The sequence below is a fragment of the Dermacentor silvarum genome, chromosome 3, assembly GCF_013339745.2.
Source record: "Dermacentor silvarum isolate Dsil-2018 chromosome 3, BIME_Dsil_1.4, whole genome shotgun sequence".
Classification (NCBI taxonomy): Eukaryota; Metazoa; Arthropoda; class Arachnida; order Ixodida; family Ixodidae; genus Dermacentor; species Dermacentor silvarum.
In genome coordinates this window covers 185830662-185856041 of record NC_051156.1, presented here as the reverse complement: position 1 = coordinate 185856041, position 25380 = coordinate 185830662, and the positions used below count along the sequence as shown (strand labels likewise).

General features: G+C 47.4%; 2 protein-coding genes across 2 annotated transcripts in view; one reads left to right on the top strand and one right to left on the bottom strand.

Annotated features, from left to right (window-relative positions):
* The window catches only part of LOC119445074 (probable cationic amino acid transporter), a 40335-nt gene extending 17613 nt beyond the window's left edge, over positions 1–22722 (top strand). Inside the window, exons 5-6 of the mRNA XM_049664869.1 lie at positions 21575–22204; positions 22252–22722. Of these exons, the coding sequence (XP_049520826.1) occupies positions 21575–22204; positions 22252–22722 (1101 nt within the window). The remainder of the gene's footprint in view (positions 1–21574; positions 22205–22251) is intronic.
* LOC119444147 (diamine acetyltransferase 1) overlaps positions 1–25380 on the bottom strand; it is a 478089-nt gene that overhangs the window by 415755 nt on the left and 36954 nt on the right. The gene's annotated exons all lie outside the window — the stretch shown is intronic.

Below are 25380 nucleotides of genomic sequence, written 5' to 3'. Positions count from 1 at the left end.
AACAAAAAAGAAAAGAAAAACTAGTTCTGTTGCCATTTGCAACTTATGCAATTAACGAAACTTGACAACGATTTGAGGAAAACTGTGTGTCGTAGATTTGCCGTCCTCTTTCGTAACGACCGGCATCTTGAGAAGCACGCTCACTATACGTCGAGCACCTCCATCGAGGGAGGAAGGAAAGAACATTCCGGCAGAACCCATCTCACGAATAATTCAATTAATTAACGTGTGGGGTGTTACGTGCCAGGACTACGATATTGATTATGAGGCACGTCGTAGGTGGGCCACTCCGGAATAATTTTGATCTACCTGGGGTTATTTAACGTGCACCCAATGCCCGGTATACGGACATTCTTGCTGCGCGTTGCACGTGCGTGAATATTTACTCAAACAAGGTTGTCTTATTATATATGGCAAGGACTGGATCCCGCCCAGCATTAGAGAAATTTTGAAGGATTCTTTTTGTTTTTGTCATTGTAAAGCGCCACATAGCCAGTGACACATATTTAGTGAATCAAGTTAACGTCCCCATGAAGGTTACGCTATGAAATACGACTTAAATCACTTTAAAACTACGCGCAAAACTCCGCCCATGAGAGCCGGCTCATTGTCGCGTCTCGTCCTCCCTGTTATAGCCCAACTACCGCAGACATCCTGTTGACTTTTGCGATAAGGACTATAACAAACGAGTTCGAACTCTGAGCGATAAATTCAGTCGTTCTGCTGTTCATTCATATTTTACTCTGTCTGAGAGAAAAAGAGAAAAGAATAAGGAAGTTAAAGAGGTAATTTCGTCGACCTTGTGACCAAGAGCGTTGGTTTCGGAACCTTTCATTCGCATCGCGCTGTGATAAGCTGAGCTTCTGAGTGCATTAGTTTAATGTTTACATATTAAGGAATTGACATTGCAAAGTTGAAAATTAATATAGAGTAAGTACCAGTGTTGACAGACCCAACATTCTGCGTATAGCTTATCCTAGCCGCGACGTGTGAAAAAATCGATTCGTAAGATCGAAAGGCTCGTACATCCTGACGCTTTTAACTGACGAAAACGTCTTGCAAGAAGAAAATCTGGTTGTCTCCGGACACAATTTCTTCATTATAGAGCCTTATAGTCATGCGCGTTTACAATTTAGGCAATAGCATCAAGCCTGCACGCAGACCTTGCACTTGTATTCACAAACGCGCATCGATTCGGCCCTCTTTCTCGATTCCAAGTTGTAGAGTGCAGCGTCAGCCTAACGTAGCCAGTACACGTCTCAGGCAAGCTATTTCGGGGTTCTTTCCCTGAGATGTCGCTTGAGAAACGGATATGTTACGGCGCTTCTTAGTGCACACATCTGAAATAACAAGATTACAAAACTATTTAGCTCACTGATCATGGAGAAGCGTTATTGCTAAGCGACTACTATTTAAATCGAGTGATATTTGTGGCACTCCACTGAAATAAGCCGAGTAGGCGAGCCCAGCCGACGCGCTCGTGCGCGTACGGCTAGGCTCCAAGTGATGGACAAATTCTCGAGAGCACCATCTGCGTCGTGCTTGCCGATTTCCTTCTTCATCGCGTTGTAATTTCCCACTGTAACAATGATGAGAGTGCTTCACAAACGCCTGCACTCACATTTCATCAATCCCGTCTCGCCCCGTATAGATCGTTCCGGAAGTAATCTCGAACGTGCCGCCGCTTCCGGTGGCAGTCTTCTACCCGTACGCCACGGTGCTGATGGGAAATCAAATCGAGCCTACCGCACTCAGACACGTCCCCAAGTTCGCCTTCGAGGCCAAGCCGGGAAGATACTACTCGGTCGTCTTCCTCGGGCCGGACTACCCGACGCGCAGCGCCCCCTACGAGCGACACCACGTGCTGTGGTTCGTGACCAACTACGCGCGCAACGCCTCCCACGAAAGTCGGCCCGTCTGTCGCGTCTCGTACGAGCAGCCGCGCCCGCCGACCAGCAGCGGACGGGCGCGGTTCGTGTTCCTGGTGTACGAGCAGCCGGCGAACAGGGACTGGTCCGCGAAGCTCATGGACCCACCGTCTCCCAAGATTAACTTCATGTTGGACTCGTACGTGTCGGACAACCGCCTGACCCTAGTGGCGGCCAACTACTTCGTCATCGATCGTACGGAAAACAAAGAGAGCAAGCCGTCCGATACGCCCTGCGAAGGAATTTTCTGGCCGGGTCACCGACGACGACGAAGGGTTGGACGCTGCTGAAGGGAAGGAACGCAGTGTCGACAAGACGAGCGAGACCGGTAGAAAGGAGGACAGCGGTGCCGGTACGAATAACGGTGGCGAGGAAATGAGTAGTGTTAGTGAAAAGCAACATGCCAGTGAAGAGAAGAGTAACGCTGATGGAAACGTGGCGAGCAGTGGTGAGAAGCAGGTCATCATGGGCAAGCCCACGAGTTACGAAAAGAGGACTAGCGGTAGTGAGAAACGTCGCAGTGAAGGGAATAGCAACGCTGGTGAAAACGTGGCTATCGTGGACAAGACCAGGAGTTCGGAGAAGAGAGCTAGCGGTGGTCCAGGTGGGGAAGACAACAAAGAGAAGACTAGCATTAAAGACGAAAACACTGGCGCTATTCAAAAGAAGGCCGGAGAAGAGAAGAGGAACATCGATGAAAAGAAGTCTGTTGAGAAGACGACTGGTCAAAAGAAGACGGGAGATGGCGAAGCGCGGACTGGTATCGACGAAGGCGCAGTCGATGCTGGCCGTAAGGCTGGCCGATGTTGGCCACAAGCGGGGTCGCACTGGCGACAAAGACTCTGACAGTGATGGAAAGCACGTCGAGACCGGTAAAATGCAGCCCTCTGGTCCTGGCGGGGAGAAGACAAAAGATAGACTGGTGGCATCGTTAAGTGAAAAACAAGCTTTTACAGGAGAGGAGCAAGACGAGATGCTCGAAAAGCTAGCCGATACCGATGGACAGAACAAGATGTAAAACATTAGGACGTAATCTTTCTTTTTTTTTTTTTTTTACTCTGCCTCTTTTTCCATCTCTCTCTTTATTTTTTTTTTCTTGTGTAAGCGATGACTTGATAAGTTGGAAGTTGATTTTCTTTTCTTGCTCCAGAAGATTGTATTCATGAGACAGTGCCAGATGATTTCAAAGCGGTCTTCGTGTGCTCTGTAGGTAAAAATGACCTGACCTTCGGTCTATGATATGCGTGTCAATAAAGCCTTTGTTTGTATGCATGTTTGTATCCAAATGAAATCAATCTCTGCTGCACGCAGCGTAGCCTGAAAATGACGGCTCGAATTTCCTGATTGAATAATGAACCGCATTGTGTAGTCTCAAGAGGGGTGGCCTGAGGAAGTTCCTGCTCGTTAAATATAAGCTATAGCGCCACTTGGGTGAACACATACTGTGTCATACCTATGACTCCGAATGATTTTCTTTTTTTTTTTCTATGACTATTAGAAATATATTACTGAGAATAAATGTAGGTGACTACGTATTGTTAGGTCTGCGCACACAGAAAAGGCCACAGACAGAAGAAAGGAGAGCTGGCTGGCTGCTACTAGGAGGATACTTAGTCTTCTGTCAGCCAATATTAATCCATTCCCAAGAACAACAAAATACGAGCCAGTATCAGTAACGACAGCCATGAGCCCGACGCATGCCATGTCTTTTTTTTTCTATTCGTCAGTTATTTTTCAAAGTTATCGGTGCCAAAGGGCTCTAAGTTTTTAAATTAATATCCATTTATAACATTTCTCTTTTTTATGCATTCTTTTTTATTTTCCTGTCCCCTCCAGCCAACATTTTCAACCAAGCTTGGTTTAAAAACGTTGCCTCCTGCTGCATGATTCTTAGGCTTTGCCACGAAGTAGGTTTCATCACTTCAGTATGGACTAACTGGCTAACGACCCGTCCTCCAATTACTGTTGTCGCTCTTCTAAATTACTAATGTTCTGTATCGTTTCTTGAGGCTATGATATATAATGTATTACTTGTTTGTCTATGAGTGTACATGCTGTTGTGTGTTTGATCTGGGTGTCGTTGACGTAATCTCCTACCCAACATCTTCTGTATTATGCATGGTCATCGTCAAGGCTACTCTCCCCAGACTCTTATAGATATATCTTAATTACTGCGAATTCTCTTGGTCTTACCGATAACTTACAGTTCTTGCAGGAAATTGTCCTTTCGTTTTCGTATTTTTGCATTTTTTTCATGTTTTCTTACCATGCGTTCCTTGAGCTATTCTTCCTAGTGGGTACATGGCATAATCAAGGCCCATTAATGCAATGTAGTCGAGGCTCAGCCTATGAAATAACCTCAACAATTTCCTAAATTTATGTATAGGCTCTCTATAAAACTTCTATTGGCATTTAGTTGCCCAATGCTTCGTTTTGGATGTTTGCCTTCACCACCTTTTGGTATTTTGTTAGTTGCACTTTTCGGTCATACCAGAGAGAGAGAGAGAGAAAAAACGAAGAGGGAAAGGTAGGGAGGTTAACCAAGGACGTGCCCGGTTGGCTACCCTACACATGGGGAGGGGGAAAGGGGAAGAATAGATAAAGAGAGAAAATAAAAAAAAATTGGAGTCAGTCATTCGCAGAGACAGTCAGAGAAGAATCTCCGCTGTCACAGGCGTTCGTACAATCCAGTACTCTTCACGAACTGCAGAAGGGCTTTTGTGGCCTTTTGCATGCAAGAATGCATAGGCCATGGCCCAAGAATCTTTTCTTCCGAGAACGTTCTGTTGTCTAACAGGTTGACGGTCATACCAGTGTGACCAATCCCCCCTGTGGGTACGAGCCATGTTTTGAGGCAAGAACAACAACAACAATCCATTTGTGGCTTCGTGACGTTCATCAAGGACTCAACGTCATCGCTGAGTGCATCAGGCCCGAATTCGAGGCCGCATCAGTTCCCATGGGAAACGCACTAAGCTTTCCGACGCTCCGCAAGTCAACGACCGGGATTCGTATCAAGGTGAACGCCAACATCGGCTCCGCCATCAGCCAACGCAAGGCCGACATGGCGACTGCGGCCATGGGCGCCATTGATGGGCCATCGCTAGCCGACTTCGGTTTCGCGAACTTCAGCTGCGGCGACGAAAGACGCAAAGGCAAAACGGCAAGCGCGTGGGACTGGGACGAGCTCTTTGGAAGATTCGCATCGACTGCCGACAACAAGCGATCGGGTTTGGATGATCGCGAACACAAGCAGCCCCGATTGGACTCCCGATACGCCCTTCTAGTGCTGCTGGACTACCGAGCGCCGTACCGAAGCCCGCGTTCTAGCGTGATGCCTTCGGCCGGTTGCACTCCCGTCGTCAGCATTCTCAATGTCAACGGTTTCTTCCACGTCTGACTGGCCTGCCGCGCTTCGGTGAAACCGTGAACGAGCCGAAAGCATTGTTACTTTGTGGAACAGAACTCACGAAATAGCGCGAGCGTTTTGGCCCCCTCTTTGAACTGTTGGTGACGAGACAGGTCGCGTTGAGTGCTCAGGGTGTTTCTTCTTCTTCTTTTTTTTAAAATCTCCTAGCGGACTTCCTTCCGTTGAATACATTTAGGTCGCCTGTTTCCTCAATGGCACCGGACTTAATCACGTTTGTAAGTTCGCCAGAGCAGGATACATCTCTGTATGGACAGGTGATAGCGCTGGTCATCGATTCGGGTACTCGTGGCATCTAGTTAGAACAGCTCAGAACTATACTTCAAGAAGCGCTGTTTATATTTATCAGCTTATTCGCTTCAGATTGATAGACAGCAATGTTCGATGCTAGCTTTAGAGCTAGAGATATTGGTCCTTATGCAAGGGCAGTGTGGAGTCGAAAAAAAAAAGAAATTATAGAAACTGATGTTGAACAAGCGCAGTCCTTTGGATCGTCTGTTTGATGTATATTCCTGAACACCATGGATGAGCGCAAGCAGTGTTGTATTAATTGTACAAGGCGGATACTAGGACACACGTCTTGTGGTGTCGTAATAATAATAAACGCAATCGAGCGTCTTCAATTAGAAGAATGATAAGATGAAATCTCACCGCGTCGTCTACATCAGCTCAGTGCCATTGCGGTGTCGTCTGCTAATCTGCGCAGATCATTTGCCAAATGGTCAACTTGCTTTTGACAATGACGGCTCATGTCTTCGCCTCACATTTAACGTGAAGTTTCTTGCACTGAACACCCATTGTCCTTGACATTGCTTATCTCTTATTGGAAGCTTATTAGAGACTGCAATCGTCGGACCAAATGAAAGCAAATATTCTTTTACGGAACATTGCAGGTGTCCCTCGAATGCTGTCAGATTTTCTTTGCCCCAAGATTATCGAGAAAGCAGTGGTCTAGTGACCACTATTGCTTCAGAGCGCAGGGGAAAATAAGTCGACTCCTTTTGTTAAGTTTTCACTTGGACTGAGCAGCATCATATGAAGGTAGCCCCCGGCAACGACACTTTTTCTCCGTCGCATGAAGAGTGAATAAATGATGAAAGTTATTGAAAGCCCCTAATCGTGATCTAGCGCACTGCACGTCATACTTGTAGTAAACAATTATCCTCATGATTGTCGTTGTCGTCGTTTTTTATATTCCAAACAACCTCTCAACGAAAAGATAGAAAAGAAACAATCGAATAGTGAGAAAAGTCAGGTAAGTATTTTTTTTTTTCACAAAAGCCAAAGGCGTCATCTTATAACACAGTGGACCTGATACATCGTTCCCCTCTGCCGTTGCCGATCTGCAATGTAGGAGTAAAGAAATAAAGTTAACAAAAGCGCCCACAATTAACTCCTCTTGGATAGGTGCTATTTCACTCAGTCAACAACAGTACCAGAGTCCTGAACCTTTACTCTATTACCAGTTGGATCGTTTTAAACTAAATGCGTTTTGATCATTACTTATGCTATCTGCTTTTTTTTTCTAATGTTGTTTTCTGCTACTAACGCATGCTAGCCAATCCCCCGTAGTGGGTAACTGCCCTTAATTGTGAGCAAGATCAAGACGGAGTGCTACTCTGGACATCATGAAATTCATATTCGCAACCATGATGTCAAGTTTTGCAATGGCGGCATTTTGAGCCAATCAGAGAGGCCTGTAAGCCTCTCTGATTAATCATAGCCGAATTCGACATTACGGTGGGATGTGACGTTGTCCACAATGCAATCCCCGGTTAAGTTGAAAGGGTCTCTGTCTATCTACTGCGATTTTTTTGTCACATAGTCTTTTAATTGTTTTAGTTTTTTTCTCAATTTCGCTATATTTTTCGATCAAACAAGATTTTCTTTCTTGCTTTGTTCAAAAGCTTTCTGTTTCTAAATACTCATTTATTTTTCATTTGCGTGGCCGATCCCCCCACCACTATGGGCATATTTCACGTTGAGAAGCAATCAACATCGGAATCAACTCAAATCTCGCACTGCCATGGAATCGAAGCTGGCCGCTCTGCTTGCTCTGGTCGCCGTTGTGGCCCTGCTGCAGCCTCTACCCAGCGTACGCGCGATGAGCGGAGCCCCGATCCTGATGCACCAGAGCTTCATGAAGTCGGGCATTGTGACGGACGTGATAGCGACGGTTCCCAAGCACTTTGTCGAAGTCTTCTACCCCGACACGCCTGGCGTCCTCTTGGGCAACACGCTCACACCTAAGCAGACGGAGAGCGTGCCCGACGTACGGGTTCCAGGAGATCCGGACCACCGGTGAGGTCGCGACGGCTGTAGAAGAGCGAGCGTCGTTAATGCGTTTTCGTTTTCTATTGTTTTTTTTTTAACGTTGATACGAACCGTAAACAGCTATTACGAGGAAGCTGCAGCTTGTGAAGAGAGGGGGGCTCCTATTGAAGTACAGTACAATCTCAGTCAACAGACATCGCTTCACCAGAATTGCCGCTTAAAGCAGGACAGCAGTCTCTAAATTGGTTTGTTTTGTATTTGGGCAATGTAAGAACAACGACAACAACAACCACAACATAAATTCTTTCATTGGTCCTAAATTTTTAGCCACTCTGTAAACGGAGCCACAGAAGCCATCTATAAGGGAGGCTGTCTTATTTTCTTTTTTTCTTTAGAAAAACGAAGCACCTGAAGTACACATATATTGGCAACACTTTCGTCATCTATCCAGAAAGCGATCCTTAAAAAGCGGTCGCAAAGACTCAAGTAGCCAAAAAAGCTTGCAAGCTTTTTTAATGCAAGGCGTGTGCAGACCTGAACGTTTTTGCGGCAACGCCACTCTCGCCATAAACGGACAAGAATAAGGGCAGCCCAAATTGCGGATGCCTTACAGCGAGCCGTTCGATAGTCCGGACTGCCCCTGCACGACCACATTATTTTGGCACTGACTGGAGCAGTAAGAACTATGTGTTTCTATTGATATTTGGCAGGGTGCGCCCTCGAAACTGAAACTATAACGAACCCTAGTCAATCCAGTGGCCGTCGACCGCGCCTGGCCTGACAAACTAGCAGTTACATTCACTTCGTTACGGTAAAAAAAATTAACAGTGTTAAGAGGGTGTATGACGTATGGTGCTGCACCTCTGCGCATCTTTCTCAGTAAACCAAACTCCTGTTAATCAGAACTCATTTCTGCGCTCTCCTGAGTTTCCATTTAACTAGATTCTATAAACGTGGAAACGGAGATATTATTGCGATAGCAATTATATGGACACTCCAAAGCAGATTTCTGCCGTCGGCGTCGCCGTCGCCGTCGCCGTGAGGTTCCGTATGACGTCAATGGAGATGAAATCGTCGCCGCGCGCCGCCGAACGCTGTATGTGCGAGTGAAAGGGCGCGAGGGACACGCGCTTTCACGGGGAGTGAACGCACGGCGGAGAACAAACGCGCGTTCTGCGCCGTGCTCCCTTACGGGCTGCAGAAGTAGGCGTCTCTTTCCTCCTTTACAATCACCATATATGTAGAGCAAACGCGCCTTCTTCCCACGTGCGAAAGGCCGTTAGGGGGGGGGGGGGGGGGGGGCGACGTTTAGCTGCGGCACCAAGTGCCTATTTATATCAGAGGCTCCGGCAACAGTCACCAACGCCGCACAACACATTTTGTGCAAACGCGGGCAAAACGCCGACGGCGTCGACAACAGTTCTGAGTGTTGTCGATGCTGCTGCATGTCCAAGTTTATACAGCTGATAAAGCTACTATCATTACTCCGTATAGCTCTCTACAAATTGGCTATCGCAATTGATGCTTCGCCTTTCAGGTGAAACTGCGACAACTTTTTGTTTTTCCTCGGCTACCCCGGCCGAGGAAAAAGCTTATTGCATTTAAAATAAGAAATTAAAATCTAGTGACCGTATAGGTAGCAGAAATTTTATTTAGACCATCACTTTTTTATACGAACCCTAAAAAAATTGTGACAGTTAAAAAAAAAGAAAAGACGGTAGTATTAAGTTTACAACTATGTAACTCAGCAATAAAAATTGATATCCCAATTCTGTAAATTGCACCTAATAACACACAAAGTGAACGAAGTTGGTGCATTATATACCCCTTTGAAATATACTACTAATCTGTGAGTATGAATTTGGCATATACCCTTGTAAACGTTGTAGCAAATTCACGTAAGCTGTAAAACCATCTATCAAAATTTTCCTCTTTAGATGCTATGACTGATGCAGTTTAAATTTTTAAAAAAATCTGGGACTGCTTTTTGTTGAAGTTCTTATTACGGTTTCGAAGCAACGTCACACACATGTGCTCAGCCCCAAGACTTTCTTAGAGCGTCAGAGCGGTGTTCTCTGGCGTGCGTCAGCGCCTTTTACTCATATAGCTTAATGCAAAACGTATTTCCTAAGAAAAAATGCCTGCTTTTACCACACGTGCGTTATACCTGCACATCTTCTTTAACTCGACAGCGTTAAGGGCCCCATGTCGCGAAAAATCCGGTGTCGGCGTGCATCGTTTGGCGAAAAGTCATTCCGAAGCAGAACTACGCGGACCCTCCGCAGACACTAAATACTTCTTTTACCACTTAAGTGTCTCACACACTGTCTACGCATTATTTACAATGTTATTTGTCGGAATTTTGAGCATGACTGCCCACAAACATATGTTATGAAACAATACGCCGACAGCGCAAAAAACATACACGGCATGCCTACTATGTTAAATCTTCTCAGAATGAAGTATTAAAAGTGCGAAGCAGTAACAGAAGATTGGCCCACGCAAGAGACCGTGTTTCTACCAGAAAGCGTGCCTTCGTGCTTAGCGTTCACCGCCAGCGTTTCCCGGTAAACATTACGGTTACATAAGCTACAGTTGTCGGGAAGTGTGAGAAGCAGTCAAGGATCTTTGAATGCTATCGCGTTCCACGCCAAATGTTTTATATACTTGTGCTTACTGTCTCAACCTTAAACGCTTATATGTACCAACTGGCCAAGTTATGTATTCTACACGTAGCCGCTGGAGGCGAAGCTGCTCGATTTACGCTAATCGCGCTGCGGCGGGCGACCGCGGCATGTCCCCAGGTACACAGTGATCCTCCTGGACCCCGACGCGCCGTCGCGTAAGGACCCCAAGATGCGTCACTGGCTCCACTGGCTGGTGGTGAACGTGCCGCATAACGACACGACCACGCTGACCAAGTACGCGGGCCCGACGCCGCCCCCAGGCACCGGCCCGCACCGATACGTGTTCCTCGTGTACAAACAGAAGCGGGCTATCGCGCGGAACGGTCTGAAAGGCTTCGGCAAGGAGCGGGCAAAGTTCAACCTCACGGCGTTCCTCGAAGCGGCCGACGCGAAAGAACTGGTGGCAGGCAACTTCTTTAGCACCGAGACCAAGTAGAGCGCACAGCGCGTCGACGACGCCCCCGTCTTCTATCGTGGGGTGCCTTTCAGCTTGGTATTCACTAAAGCAACAGCAATGGAATACGACTTTTCAGATGTTTCGCTGTGCTTTGTTAGTACTTCAAGTCCCTGTACGACGGTCTTGCCTGACGGTCTTGCCCCAAGCGGGGACGACTCGAGCTAAAGTCGTCATAAAATAAAGTTTTCTTTCTTTTCTTCTTCGTGCTTCCATGTGAACAGCCTGACGTCTAGCGACTCTCGCTTCTGGTAAAACCATCATGCTTCACTCGCTCCGCTTCAGCCCACAGCGTCGCAAGCCTTGCGCAACGAACGCACCGCGAGGTCTCGGGTCTCGGAGACAAGCAAGCACGCGTGGTACTTGGAAGGTGTACGAATGCCTTTAGACAACCCAAGCATGGCTGAACACGTGTATGTGCTGCTTGCACTGAGAGAATGAAAGTGTTATGTTCTTTTTTTTTTTTTTTGATGACTTCTGAATGACGTTGTCGTGACATACCAGTTTAGCTGAGCTTTAGACCAGCTGTAGAGGGCCTTTAGTTGAATTAGCCTAGACTGGCTTGGGTCTAGATTACTTTCAGATTACTTCTCGTAGACGTGGGTCACGTTAATAATTCGTCAAGAATCAGCTAACCAAATTTACACGAAAGGGCGCTAAAGAACTACACAAAGGAGGAACATGCACATAAAGTTTAGCACCATTTTCTGTAACCTTGATGCTTGTCTAAATAATTCGGATTCATATTTAAGTAGGTAAGGTGCCCACAAGCAAGCCGAGATGGGCACACAGGAAGAAACGGAGCGAATACAAGGGTGACGTGAGGCCGGCGCTCTTTACTGCATGTTCCTTTCTAATGAGTGCTTATTAATGTGTCATCAATATTACTTTAATATATTCTCTTTAATTTTACAAAATTCCTATTTATCTCGACCTCACTACCGCGCGATTCCTGGCCTATACCATGGTGTGGGTTGTGCCACGCCACTTGGAACCAACCGACCAACCAACTTTTCTGCTGCGCCGACACTCTCGTCTCCAGCACCGGCGGCACCGTGTTAAGAGGAGAAGCCGGCGGCGCAGGAGTGGACGCCGGTTGGAGACGGAGAGGTGGAGCGACCCGCCGACCGGGCTGACTATATACGACTGCGTGGCGATCAGCCCCGGAGTGTCCGGCCCAGCGGCGGCGGAGGCAGCAGCAAAAGAAGAAGAAAAGTAGAAATAAAGAAAAAAAAAGCCCCGAGACGAAAGGGCCTCACCGCGCTGGCGCCCGGAGAAAAGCGTCGCATTAAGGAGTCGGCTGAATCCACACTCCAGCGATCGTGAAAGAAGCCAGCGGCCGTGCAAGACTGATTGGAAAGCGCTCCGTCAGACGCTCTTCGCAGGACTGGGCGCGCTGCACCTTGCAGAGAAGGCTGTATATACTATATACTGCCCCCCCCCCCCCCCCCCCTTGCGTTGCTTGTTCTCATGGCGCGAGCGTGTTTCGCGTATACTTTGCTGGGCGTCTCCCAGGTCTCGCGAGTTTGCTTGCGTTTTCCTAGCGTGTTCCATGCGTTTTTTTTTTCCCCTTTGCTTGTGCGTGCGTACGGCACGGGGACAGAGGAGAGAGTCGGAGCTGTGTTCTTTGGTGTCAGCAAGAACGTCGCGCAATGGGTGGAACTGAGTTAAAGTGAAACGGAAGTTGATGTTAGAAAGTTTAACGCTGTTGCGAGTCGCTTTTCAAAAGAGACCTCGGCTACTTTGGAAGAGCGCTTGCACTGAAGGGGCGCACTATCCCGGTCGCGCTTTTCTTGTTCTTTTTTGTCGCGTCGCGAGAGATTGGTTTTTCTTGCTCGGATAACTCTGAGCAGAAACCTCGGCCATACACTAAAGCGGCCGCCCTTGGTGAGGAAGAGGGAGGCCCAAAGACATTTTTCCCTTAAGTACCCTAAATACGTGACCGGTGAAAGAGGCGAAGTCACGCAGAAAGGCGCCTTTCATGAATTGCGACATAAGACTTGCATTAGCAATTACGACTATTTATTTATATTTATTATTATTACATTACCGTGCTGGTGGACTCATGCCATATTTTTTTTACCCCAACCATAACCTTGCGTACCAACGACGACGCCATGTAGTAAGAAAGAAATATCGTAAGTTACTTCGCCAGTTCTATAACAGCTTATGTCATATTACACGCGCTGTTTCCTTTCATTCAATTGATCTACCTGCTCTATAATAGCAGTGAAAACCGTGAAAAGAAAAGTTCGTGATAACACCTATCTTAAAAATAGCGCTCAATCTGTATGCACTGTATATCTCTAGTGCTATTCAAGATGTGCTGTTCACACACAAATACCAAGACGGCCGCCTCTTGGTTCCAGTTGGCTCGCTCTCTACAGGGCTCGTACAATTAGTTAAACAGCGTTAATTAAACGGCGGCTCCTCATTACACAGCGAGGTGATACCTAGATTGAACTTAAAAAAAAAAACAAAGAGCTGTCGTTCAACTTGTGTGATCTCTCTCTGTTCTCCGGCGTTCCGGAACGTACAACGTGCGGTGTGACAAGTGTCATAGCATTTTCACCTTCTCGTAGCTTTACGATATATTTCCAGCAAAAACTATCTTGCAAGCTACACGAAGTGCTAAGTGTATTCTTTAAAACAATTTATGCAGCTGACGGATGTATTTGCGTAGCAATCCCTCTCATGCTGTCAATTTTCTTACAGCATTCGGGCTACTAAAATGGACAGCGCAATCTCCTGCCTCATGCGGCTGGAAGCATGCATATCTCGTAGAAAAGAAACACATTTCATTCATTCATTCATTCATTCATTCATTCATTCATTCATTCATTCATTCATTCATTCATTCATTCATTCATTCATTCATTCGTCCGCTCGTTCGCGCATTAATTCATTCAGCTCACTTTTCCTCCGTTCCTAAATTTCGTTCATTGACCCACAACCGCCGCTGTTCTCGCTTTATATACTATTGATGAGGGTAATTTGTTCGAGGCAAGCGAAGTCTTACCCGAACTACGCTTATCCCAACCGATGATATAGTGTTTACCGCCGACGGAGCACTCCGACATGCGCTCTCTCACCGGCATTGGACGCAACGGTCCTCTTTCTTTTCCTTTCGTTCGCTCGATTTTCGGACCATTACGAAGCATTGTGCAACAGCGCCTTCAGCGTGTCCGCAACGGGCCTTTAGCGACCGTGTAAGAAGAGCGTATGAGCGCATCGATAGCGACGAGACGCTTCTCCTCCACGCTTCGACCGTCTATTCGTGGCGTGGCGCCGTTGCGCTAGCAAAGCCTGTCGTAAAAGCGTCATGCGGCGGCGATTATGACCCAACGGTTCGCGATGAACGGCCCTCCTTATTGCCACAGACGCAGCTTCAGGCGCCAGGGGAAGCGAAAGAACGAAAAAGAAAACGCGCAGACGACGCATTGTAGCTCTCTCCGGCGCTTTCACAACACGAGTAGATATGTTGGGCACCCTGCGGTGCGCTCAGTGCGCGAAGTGATATACGGCACGGAGCAGCATTATAGTAACCGATTGGGACATGGCAAAGTGTTCACTATACGTAGCGTTTTACAGTTGGGGGAGCCATTGTTCGTTGCACTTGGTGCAATGAACTATGTTTACTTTGAACTAACTAAACTGTTCATCAGCCTATAAACAGATGGAAAGGCAGTCTCCATCAACGTGAAGGGTAAGAAGACCGCAATGTCAAACGTCTTGCAATTTGGCATTCGTTGTGGACATTCAATGGAAACCGCAACAGTTTGAATAGAAAACAAACATGGGTCGTCAAGTTGGTGCGATGGTTTGCCAAGTAGGCGATGCGAAGATTCGCCATAAGTCGGCCGGATGGCGCGTCGGCAGTTGGGAGAAGTAGCGCGTCGGTCTAGTTAGCACATGGAGCTCGTTATTAACCCGGTGATTTCTCAGATAGGCCACGTTTTGGCGGCAGAAAAGAGTCACTCGGGCATCCGGTGCCTGCTACAGCGAATTTATCTGCTTCTACAGTTCACTCCTTGCGCTGCCTTTGCGAAAAGGGGCCAATACCTCGTCCAGTGTTTTGCCTTTAGTCTTTGCCTCCCGCAGAAATAGTGTATTTTTTCTGCAAATAAACACGTTTGTTTGCTGTTGTTGCTGTCAATTTGCATTCAATTGTTGCCATCGCGGCTGTTTACTGTAACTAGATATTTACTATATTCGTGGTTTGTGCTTTTGCAGCGTTTTTCACTGTGAGCGTGAGCTCGTCTGAAACGTTTCAAATTGGTAGATTCTTCATGTTGGTTCCTGTATAGCGCAGCACTCGAATTCAAGCCTGTCTGTGTGTCCGTTCTAGTGACTGATGATCCCACACAACCATTACTCTCTTATGACAATAGCCCCCCTGTATATTAACTTCCATTCTCTTGAATGGGTGCCAAGAGAAAGTTAGCGTCGTCGAGGAAGGCAGAGAACTATAGGGGGTGTGATGAAATTATGAAATTTGCAGGCATAAAATGGTGTCTACTGGCACAAGACCTGGGTAATTGGAGGAAGATTACGTCCTGCAGAGGACGTAAAATTATTATGATGATGATGATGAAGATGATGAAGATGATGATGGTGGTGGTGGTGGTGGTGGTGGTGGTAACTTTTCATCTGAACGGGGGCCTTATCAGATTGTTTCATTGTCGATGTTTTCAAGGATTGTAAATTTTTGCAAACAAAGTATTTTCAACCGTGCAAATAGCGAAGTTTTTTTCAAACACGAATATGAAATTATTTTTTGATTACGTGACACATGTATTCATTGTTTACCTGCAAGAAATTGTTTAAGCTCAAAACTCCTAGTTTTGTGTCCTGTTCATTTTAAGCGCTTGAAGAGTAAAAAAAAACGTAAATATATTTTTACTCGTAGAGGCGTAAGATACGTTCGCCGTTGAAACTGAAATCCACCACTTGTTTTTTACAGACAGTAATACGAAAAGAATGTATGTGCTGTAATTAAAACAAGTTTCGTGATTTTTAACATCGAGTTCCTTCATTTGCTAAAGAAGCGCCTACCAACCCCCCTTTTTTTTTAGGCTAAACTCATATGAAGCCTACATACAAGGAAACCAACTGGCGTCATATTATTGTGACTTTCAAGAATCGGGCCTCTCGGTTTTCTTTCTTCGGGTAAAATTCTTTGACGTTGGTGGCTCTCACATTTTGCTACTTCAGTATCAAGGAGCACAGAATTATTCCTTCTCCAATCGGTTTATCCACGGTAGTGGAAGCTTGGTGCGCTGGTCCAGGGGATACTTGTAAATATTTACTTTAGCAGAAAACTGGCGGCAGCACGTTTCGAACACGTGACTGTTCGTGCAGCCGAAGCCGCCAATAAAGCGTGAGGCCACACGTGTCGGTGATATCCTGTTCGATACCCTCGCAAAAAACTTATTTTAGGTGGCCTATACATTTTTTACATTGTTAGAGCTGGCCGATTTGCCTTGTTATAGCATCGGCCTTTTCTTGCATAAGATCTGCAGGATGCCTATAGAGAGAAATAGGTTAACGTTACTTAGCTTCCTTAGTCTGTTGTAGCTCGTGGACTTCCAAATTGGTTTTTTGTAAAAGTTCTAAAGAAATCAGTCGAGGAACGGTGTACCGCCATAAGTGTACAAGGTGTCTATCATCATCATCATCATCATCATCATCATCATCATCATCCTGTATTTACGTCCACTGCAGGACGAAGGCCCCTCCCTGCGATCTCCAATTACCCCTGTCTTGCGCAAGTTGATTCCAACATACGCCGGCAAATTTCCTAACTTCATCACGCCACCTAGCTTTCTGCCGTCCTCGACTGCGCTTCCCTTCTCTTGGTATCCATTCTGTAACTCCTATGGTCCACCGGTTGCACAAGATGACGTCAAGATGTCTATAGAGACCCCATAAAGTTCATGATACCAAATCTATACTCTTCTATAGATTGTCTAAATAGTTATTGTGCGGGCTATCAGAACAAGTATTCGTCAAGCGCGTCTGCAGGCGTATTTTGTACTCAGTCATTGTTACAAGTCACCCCGCTCTTCGGAAACCAGTCGCACGTCTCAGAGACAACCATGTATGTTCGTTGGAAAGTATACTAAAACCTTTAGACAAGCAAGCAGGCCTAAAAACGCGCATGTGCTTCCACAGAGACAGCGAAAGCGCTGTTACTTTGAGACAACTTTTAGATAACCTTTCTACGGCACATGTCAGGTATAAACCACTTGTAGATGACTTTTATTAAAATTAAGTTAATTTGACTTGCGTCTATAGATGAAATTTAGACTTCTCGTATACTCTAGTCTCGTTAATAACGCGCAAAAAGAAATACGGTGTCTGCAGTGGCACTGGCGCTACGCAGAGAGCGGCATACGATGCAAATTGATCGCGTCGCCAGGAGCCGACGGAAAGCAAACATTTGTAACCTCCCCGCGCTGCCGACCGCAAACGCTGCCTCTATTTTTTTCGACGCCGCTGCTAAAAGGCAGGCAGGCCCGTGGCTCTATGTCGCTCCGACGGATCGACGAGACTAATCAAAGCCTGCGTGTTCCGAATAATAATAATAATAAATACATGGTCACAAATGTGGCGAATCAAAGGAAACGCATTACGCTGAGCAAACCTCGGATAGAAATAATAATGTGTCACTGCCGACGATGGACCTGTTTCAACTTATTTTTAAAAAAGTCGCAGTTTCGCCCGAAAGGCGAAGCATGAATTGCGATAACAAATATACTAGTAAAGAGCTATACGGAGTAAGGATAGTAGTTTTATCGGTTGCATAAACTTGGACACATTCGCTTACTAACTGAATTAACAAGCATGGTGTCAGCGCGCACAAGCATGCATGAATACATCACACTCGATGACCGCAGACAACCACTGTCAAAGCGCTGGCGTGAGCAAGCGTATCTGCAGCAGTGACCGAAGGCTCGTACGGTCTATCGCTTCAACGGAAACTGAGCGGCCAAAGCACAGCGCATACAAAGGGAAGAGCCATGTGGAGATCGCTTTCAAGATACGGTGCACGCGACAGCCCTCAACCGCACAAAGTACAAGTGCGCAGCTGCTAGAAGAGTAGAAGCCGCGCCCCCTCCCTCCCACACTGCATTCCCGCTTTCCTCCTTTTGCGTGGGAGATTGAGTCGCCAGTTCCCCTTGCGCCCGGTCGCAAGACACGCATTTGGTGCCGCAGCTTAACGTCACCTCCCCTCCCTTCCCCCCTCCCCCCACGGCCTTTCGCACGACTGAACACGTTACGTTTGCTCTCTGCCGTGCGTTCGCTCTCCGTGAAAGCGCGCGTCGCTCGCGCGCTTTCACTCGCACATACAACATACGGCGCGCGGCGACGATTTCATCGGCGTTGGACTTTATACGGAACCTCACGGCAACGACGACGGTGATGGCGACGGAAGAAATGCGCTTTAATTGCCCATATAATTGTGCAATAAAAAGGAAATTCAAACAACGCGCATCTTTGTGGAATCTGCTGCCATTGTCATCTAAGCTGGAGCAGAATTTACGAAGCTGTTCGTCATGCTACATCGCACACTTTCGGACGTTTCACTGTCTACAGCAGGTCCATCAGAAATTCCACGATAAAGTCTAAGGAATGTCTACAATGTATTGTAGGCTGCCTATAATCCATAGACTAATTAGAGGCAGCCTATGAGCTTGTGGTACCGAACTTTTAAATTAATATTGCAAATTAGGTATCCATTACTTAAGTCATGAATTGATTATTTTGTTGATTAGTTGACAGATTAATTGACTGATTCTTTGATTATTTGACTGAGTAAGTGATTAGTTTTGACAAATTCAAGGGGTCAGAGATGTAAAGATTGCCTGTAAGATGTATTAAACAGGCCGTATATACCCTTGCAGAAAATTTTTTTCCAGACCATCGAACGATTAATAATGCCTTTAAACGACCGACAAGCAATTCATACACACGGTTTGGAGTCAATATTCTTTATTTATTGTTTCAACTGCGCTTCCATACAGCGGGCAACCAGACAGACAATGTGCAGAAATTGTGCACGCACTTAAATCTGTATTCTAGTCAACTATCGACTATAGGGTGGGCGTACGTTCTGTGTAAACAAATTGAAATATTCATGAAGCTTGTGTGCTGTTAAGTACATTATTATAACAATAACAAAACTCTTGGTAGCTTCCGCAGTTACTTTCAATTTTAGTTTAATAAATGCTCAATAAAGCACGAAATTCATGTCTCGGACGCTTGGCGTCTGTTTCACGTCCGAGGGCTCGCTAGTCCTCGACACTTACCAACAACAAAATAAGGCACGCGCTGTACAGCCAGCGTAACCAACAGTTCCTACGTGCGTGAGAATAACCTCATCATTTCTTGCCCGCGATTACACGAAGCATCAGTTCAAGCTTCGAAAACCAGGCACGGTTGTTGGCGGGCGTTGCAAAGCGTCAACGTTACATGTATCCATATGTCTAACGTGAACACAGAAATACGCCATCTCAGACTTGCCAGAAAGGAAAGAAGCACCAAGAATGACGGCGGCTCCACGGCGATTTCCTTCTACAAACATTTGTGCTTGGACGTTTCACCGCAGCGTCCCATTCTCCGGTCCTCGCTTCAAGAGACCGCGTGAAAAGCCCCCGGCAACGAGGTGCGGTGGTCTCGTCGGCCTGCCAGCGCCTCTCTTCTGCCTGCGGGCATGTCGTGCTTGGGGCCGCGCGATAAGTTGGACAATGCCCGAGAGCTGGGGCTTTCAATAGCCGCGCGCGGGCCGAAGCCTTTCCCTATCTTACACGAGCAGCACGTTCGGGTTTTGGATCCGTCGTCCGACGACGAATCCAGGCCGAGTCGAGACGGAAAGCGAGAGGTGAAGGAGTATGGGGAAGGGACGAGACCTCGCCATGCGTTCTCTCTCTCACTCTTCTATATGTCGTATGGCGCGTGTGCACGCATTGATGAATACGACAGAGAAATTGCCAGCCCTGCGGGTCTTGATCGACGTATAGTATACTGTATATATTATATACACCTATACATACACACGAGCGGGGAATGGCGCGAGCTAACCTGTTTCTTTCCGTCTGGTTCTTTTTCTCTTTTTCTTTCTTTTTGACCACACGGACGTGCTTCAATGTTTTCAATTTAGCCGTCGAAAGCAGAAAGCTGGATCTATTAGGCCCCGGGCTTTTGTACGTGAAGCCGCCAGATACACATTCCGAGACTTCTGACCGCTGCCGCGGTTTTCCAAGGAACATAATCCTGAAGGCCCCCCCGTTTATAAAAAAAGAAAAACAATAGTATACTGCGTTTATTTTTAACTGATCGCTTTTCTTTTCTTTTCTTTCTTTCTCACACTTCGTTTCTTTAGGTAGACACACACTGTAGTGGAAGAGGCGAACGCGAAGCTGTTGTTCTCGGGCCATTTCTTCTGCTTCACGTTTTGCCTCGGGCATTGCGCCGTGATTGCGTGCTTTCAATAACTCCTTTATCAACACTAGCGAGAAATCGGAACCGAATGGCGAAATATATGTCGCTCGTTCAAACGCTAGAGCATAATGCACCGATGGCTTGTCTTTATCCCTACAGCACGGATTCCTATATACACAGAAGCCTTTGGTAAAACGCAATTAGTCGAATTTCAATCACCTACATATAAAAGAAGCACGACTGCGAATTCTTTTCGCAGGTAACAGATAACATGCAATAATTTTTTTTAATGTGTCTGCGTTTTGTTCTTTTTACGACCAAGAGAGAGAGAAAGTATGCAAAGGAGCATGGTGTTAAAGGAAAGGAGGTTAACCAGAGTTTCGATTGGCTACCCTGCACGGAGGGACGGAATAGGTGGCTAACAAAAAAAAAATGACTCGTCGTCCCCGCCCCGCCATCCCGTTCTTTGGTCCAGAGAATTAGCTGTTGCAAAACCACCACTACAACTGCTGAGGGGGGTATGCAATTTTTTATTGATGGTTCGGGTGCTTGTTTTGAGTTTGTTCTTTATTGAAGCGTATGCTGTTCTGTGCGTTGTATGGGCAGATTTCAATGAATGTGTGCACTGTTCGCTTCACTTTTCTGAGCGCTTGTAGCCTCACCCTTACGGGATTATGAGCCATTGCATTTTTGCTTGCTTAGGGGGGTATGAGCCATTGCTGCTGATGAGAGATGCTTGTTTTGATCTTGTTCTTTATTGAAACGTGCGCTGTTCTGTGTGTTGTATAGGTGATTCCAATAAATGTGTGCACTGTTCGCTGAACTTTGCTGAGTGCTTGTAGCCGCTGCATTTCGAGGAGGATACGCCGTTGAATGTTTGCTTGCCTTAGGAGGGTATGATCCATTGCCGATGATGATAATTTTTGTTCACGGACAGGTCACGAAAAATGCCGACCACTGAGAGGCTAACAGCTTCGCTTGTCAAAGAGGAAGAGAGTGGTAGGGAGAGCGAGAGAGAAAGGGAGACAAGCACAGACAAACCGCGTACGCTATAGAGGGGTAGGGGGCGGCGTTCCTGAAATCTAGCGTGAAACCCGTAGACCGCAGGAATCTTAGTAGCGCGAATAAGGCCAAAGTGGCAATAATATGAGCTTAAGGGTTCGATATGGGCTTCATAAGATATTTTCGGGGCAGGACGCGCGCAGGGCGCGTACCCACAAGGTCACTATTCCGGGTCCCATCAACCCTTATTCCGGCCACTACCCACAATTCTAGGCAGTTTCTTCAAATAAGACGCTAACATATGCAAGCTACAACTAGACGCATTAACGTTGTCGAGGCGCGCATTCCCTCGTCGCAGGTCTTCAACGGCGCGGCCACGTGCACGTTCGCCTTCGTCGGCTACGACCTGGTGGCGCAGACCGCCACAGAGACAGCGCACCGGTTCCGCGTGGTCCCTTCGGCCGTCAGCCTGGTCTTCCTGCTCAGCCTGCTGGGCTGCTTCAGCAGCTCGGTGGCCGTCACGCTCCTGTCGCCACACTCGCAGCTGGGCGGTTCGGCGCCGCTCCTCCAAGCCCCATTCATCCGTGGCCTACCGGGCCTGCTCTGGGTGCTCGGCTTCGGCTCGCTCTGCGGTCTAGCCTCGGCCACCGCCGCGGCGCTGCGGGGCCTGGCCATGCTCCTCGCTTCGCTCTCGGCCGACGGACTCCTGTGCGGACTCACCGAGGGCACGAAGCGGGCGGCCGTCACCGGCGGCTTCCTCGTCTCGGTGGCAGCCATGTTCGTGCACCCGGACACGCTCATGGGGATCTTGGGTCTGGGCACGGTGCTATCGCTCCTGACCACGGCGGCGTCCGTGCTGGCGCTCCGCTACGGCCTCATCGATCACTTGCCCCTCGAGCTGGGCGACCTGAGCAGGGACTCGAGCGCGACCCTGACTCGAGGAGGATGCCTCCTCGACGGCATCGCGGACAGGCGGCGATCCCTCGAGGTCTTCGACGGTGGCCGTCGGCAACGGCGGCGGCTACGGCTCCTTCCAGAGGAGGACGTGGTCCGTGGAAGCTGGTCAACCAGGGCTACGTGACCTCGCTGTCGGGCGTCGGCGGCGGCTCTTCCTCCAAAGTGTCCTCGTCGCTGTCGCCGTGCGGCGTGTCGGGCGTGCCTTCGCGCTGCTCGGCGCAGCGGACCGCGGTGCTGGTGTGCGCGATGGTGGCGCTCATGTTTCTCGTGGGAGTGCTTACGGTGCACGCGCCTCGCGTGGTGGGCGCCGGCGCCGCGCGCTGGTGGCTCGAGGCGCTCGCGACGGCCGCGTTGGCCGCCGTGCTAGCGCTCGCTGTCGTCGCCCTGCGGCAACCCCGGCACGGTGCCCCGTCGGCCGGCCGCAACGCCGTGCCCTGCGTGCCTCTGCTGCCCCTGTGCGCGCTGTGGATGGACGTGCACCTGTGCGTGTGCCTGCCCTACACCGCCTGGCTCGCCTTCCTCGTCTGGCAGCTGCTCGGTGAGTGCTAGCTCATTCCGCCGTGGCTCGCCTCTTTGCAGGGCGAACACGCTCGACAGATATCCCATCTCGGAAAACAGAATTATTTGACTCTGATCCCAACTTGACTCTGATCCCAATAGAGGCCGGCAAGAGTGCTTTTAAAAGCACCCCCTTTAGTTGCTACTAAGTAAGACCAACGGAAAATTAAGCGAAGGAAATAATAGGGAACATTAAATGTTCTTTTAATATAAATGTAGAACGAAAATGGGAACAAATGTGGACGAAAACACAACTTGCCGCAGGTGAGAGGCGAACCCACGACGTCTTGCGTACGCAATACGCGTGCGATGGTCTACCAACTGAGATACAGCGGCCGCTCTGTCCGTGTACACTTTCTTAAAGACTTGTTGTGTATACGTCTTCTTGATCTAACCTTGATAGTGTTAGCCAGCGCCACTAACTGTGAATGCAGCCGATATTGGAGATACTTTCATTGTACATTAAAATTGTACGTGAACTTAGGAGCAAAAAACTGACCAATAAATTCTTCTATTCTAGCTCACTGCATCAAGGTTGCAAAAGTCGAGACCCTCGCTGTGCTATAAGCGAAAAGGGTAATGAAAACAGAGGTACCCTCGGCGAAAAAACAGCGCGAAATAAACACGTACAAGTAAGGATCACAGGACAAGCGCTGTTCATTGGTAAAAACAAAACAAAAAAAAAACAGTGCGAAATAAACACGGACAAGTGAGGAACGCAAGACAAGGGTTGTCCTGTAGATGGATTCGTGCCAACTAGCTCGCATTCATACCCTTTTAAGAGGTACCGTCCGTTCCCCTTATTCCTCGCGCTCGTTTAAAAGCTAAATAACAGTGCTTTCTTCGTTTCCAAACCATCAGGAGTGCGTCATATAATCAATCTATTGAATATTACTAAGCGTTAGCATCCGTGCTTCGTCTTTCCGTTTCTCGGTGTGGGCAGGGACGATTATGAAAGAACCTTCATCTGCAGAAAAACCGTCGTATCGAAGTGACACTTTGGATATAGTCGAAGGGCATTTGCAAATAATGGCGTTTCTCTTAAAGATTTAATGATGCCCGTTATTAATTAAGAAAACTGCGAGTATTCTTGCATTCTATACTTATATAATTGCGAGCCTTTAAGTGCTTACTCTTGGCTGACGCCAAAAAAAAAAAAGAGAATTCTGAGGTACTACGTGCCAGAAGCACGATATAATTATGAAGAACGCCGTAATGGAGTGCTTCGTATTAATTAAACGTGCTCCAATTACACGAGCTTTGTTTGCATTCCGCCCGCATCGGAATGCGGCCGCCGTGGCTGGGTTCGAACCCGTGAGTTCGAGCTCAGCAGGGTTATACCGCGGCTGCTTTGGCTGAAGCTGTTCATGAGGCCATCTTATTCTATAAGCATTTCCGCGTTTGTACTAACGGCGATATTTACAGCTAGAAAGAGGAAGCACGGAGTGAAACAAAAGCGACGACAAGGGCGGCAACTTCCAACTATAGCTTAGTTCAGTGCACAAACGTAGGAATATATTGTTACGGGTTATTCAAATGTACACGAATACGTGCATGACGTGACGTAGAATGAGACATGAAGGCGACTCGGCGTGCCAAAATCAGCCGATGGCCACCGAGACCACCATTTTTTCGAATATGTCTATTTCTGAGCCGCACATTGTAATCGGAGAGGAACCTTTGGTGAAACTTTTGAATACCACATTTCAGTGGAGGTAGACTAACGACGTTCACTATGCCTCACTTGCCTTTACTGTGTGTTGGTTTCATATGACTTTTATACAAAAAAAACCAAAATGAGCCCCTTGGTTCTCCTGATTCTACTCACTTGTTCCTTATACTGTGCTTTATTTTTTCTAGTGGTAAACATGTTGGCCTCTAAGAATTTTTGGAGATCAGCTAAATATGACTTCTTTTTCTGTTTTGAAAGCTTGTCTTGTCTCTCCGAAAGCATAGCTTTGTACAAACTTAGTATGAAGACCTGCGCAAGAAAGCGCAAAAGTGCACGAACTTAGTGCGGATCGCGAACTCGCGATGCACGAGGATAGCGCCGTCACATGTCGCCCCTGAGAACCCGCGAAAGATATTTCGCATCGATCGCGTGTTCATTAAACCTTCCCGCGACTGCATAGAGCAAGAAAACAAAAACAGAGCTTTTTTTAGTGTGATCGATAGAGCACTTAAAGAGTGATTACACGAGCACCCCATTGGTGTTACACATTTTCACGCCTTCCAAGAGTGATAGGCAAGCTTATATTCTACAGAGGGGACCCGGGCCGACGCAACTTTGTCAACTAAACGACGCCTTGAGAGGTTGATACCCGGGTATTACGCTTCTGCTTTTTTGTAACGGAAAGAGGATGAGACGCGTGTTCAGGCTGAATATGAAGATGTAATTTTCGTTGGTTGGCCGTATCAGCAAGTTATATTGTGCGTTTTCTTTCTCCTACATTTTACGTAGAGTTTTGGAATGAAGGACCATAAAAGTGGGACGTCGTGGGTAGCATGAGTCTCCGTATCATTTTTGTTACCAGCAATCAAAACGAGAAATAGATTTCACTGAAACTGCGCCAAATCACCGTTGCGCGGGGCAAGGGTACAATAAAAATTGTGTACGTGCTTCCTTCTAGATTCATCTGCGCTCATCTC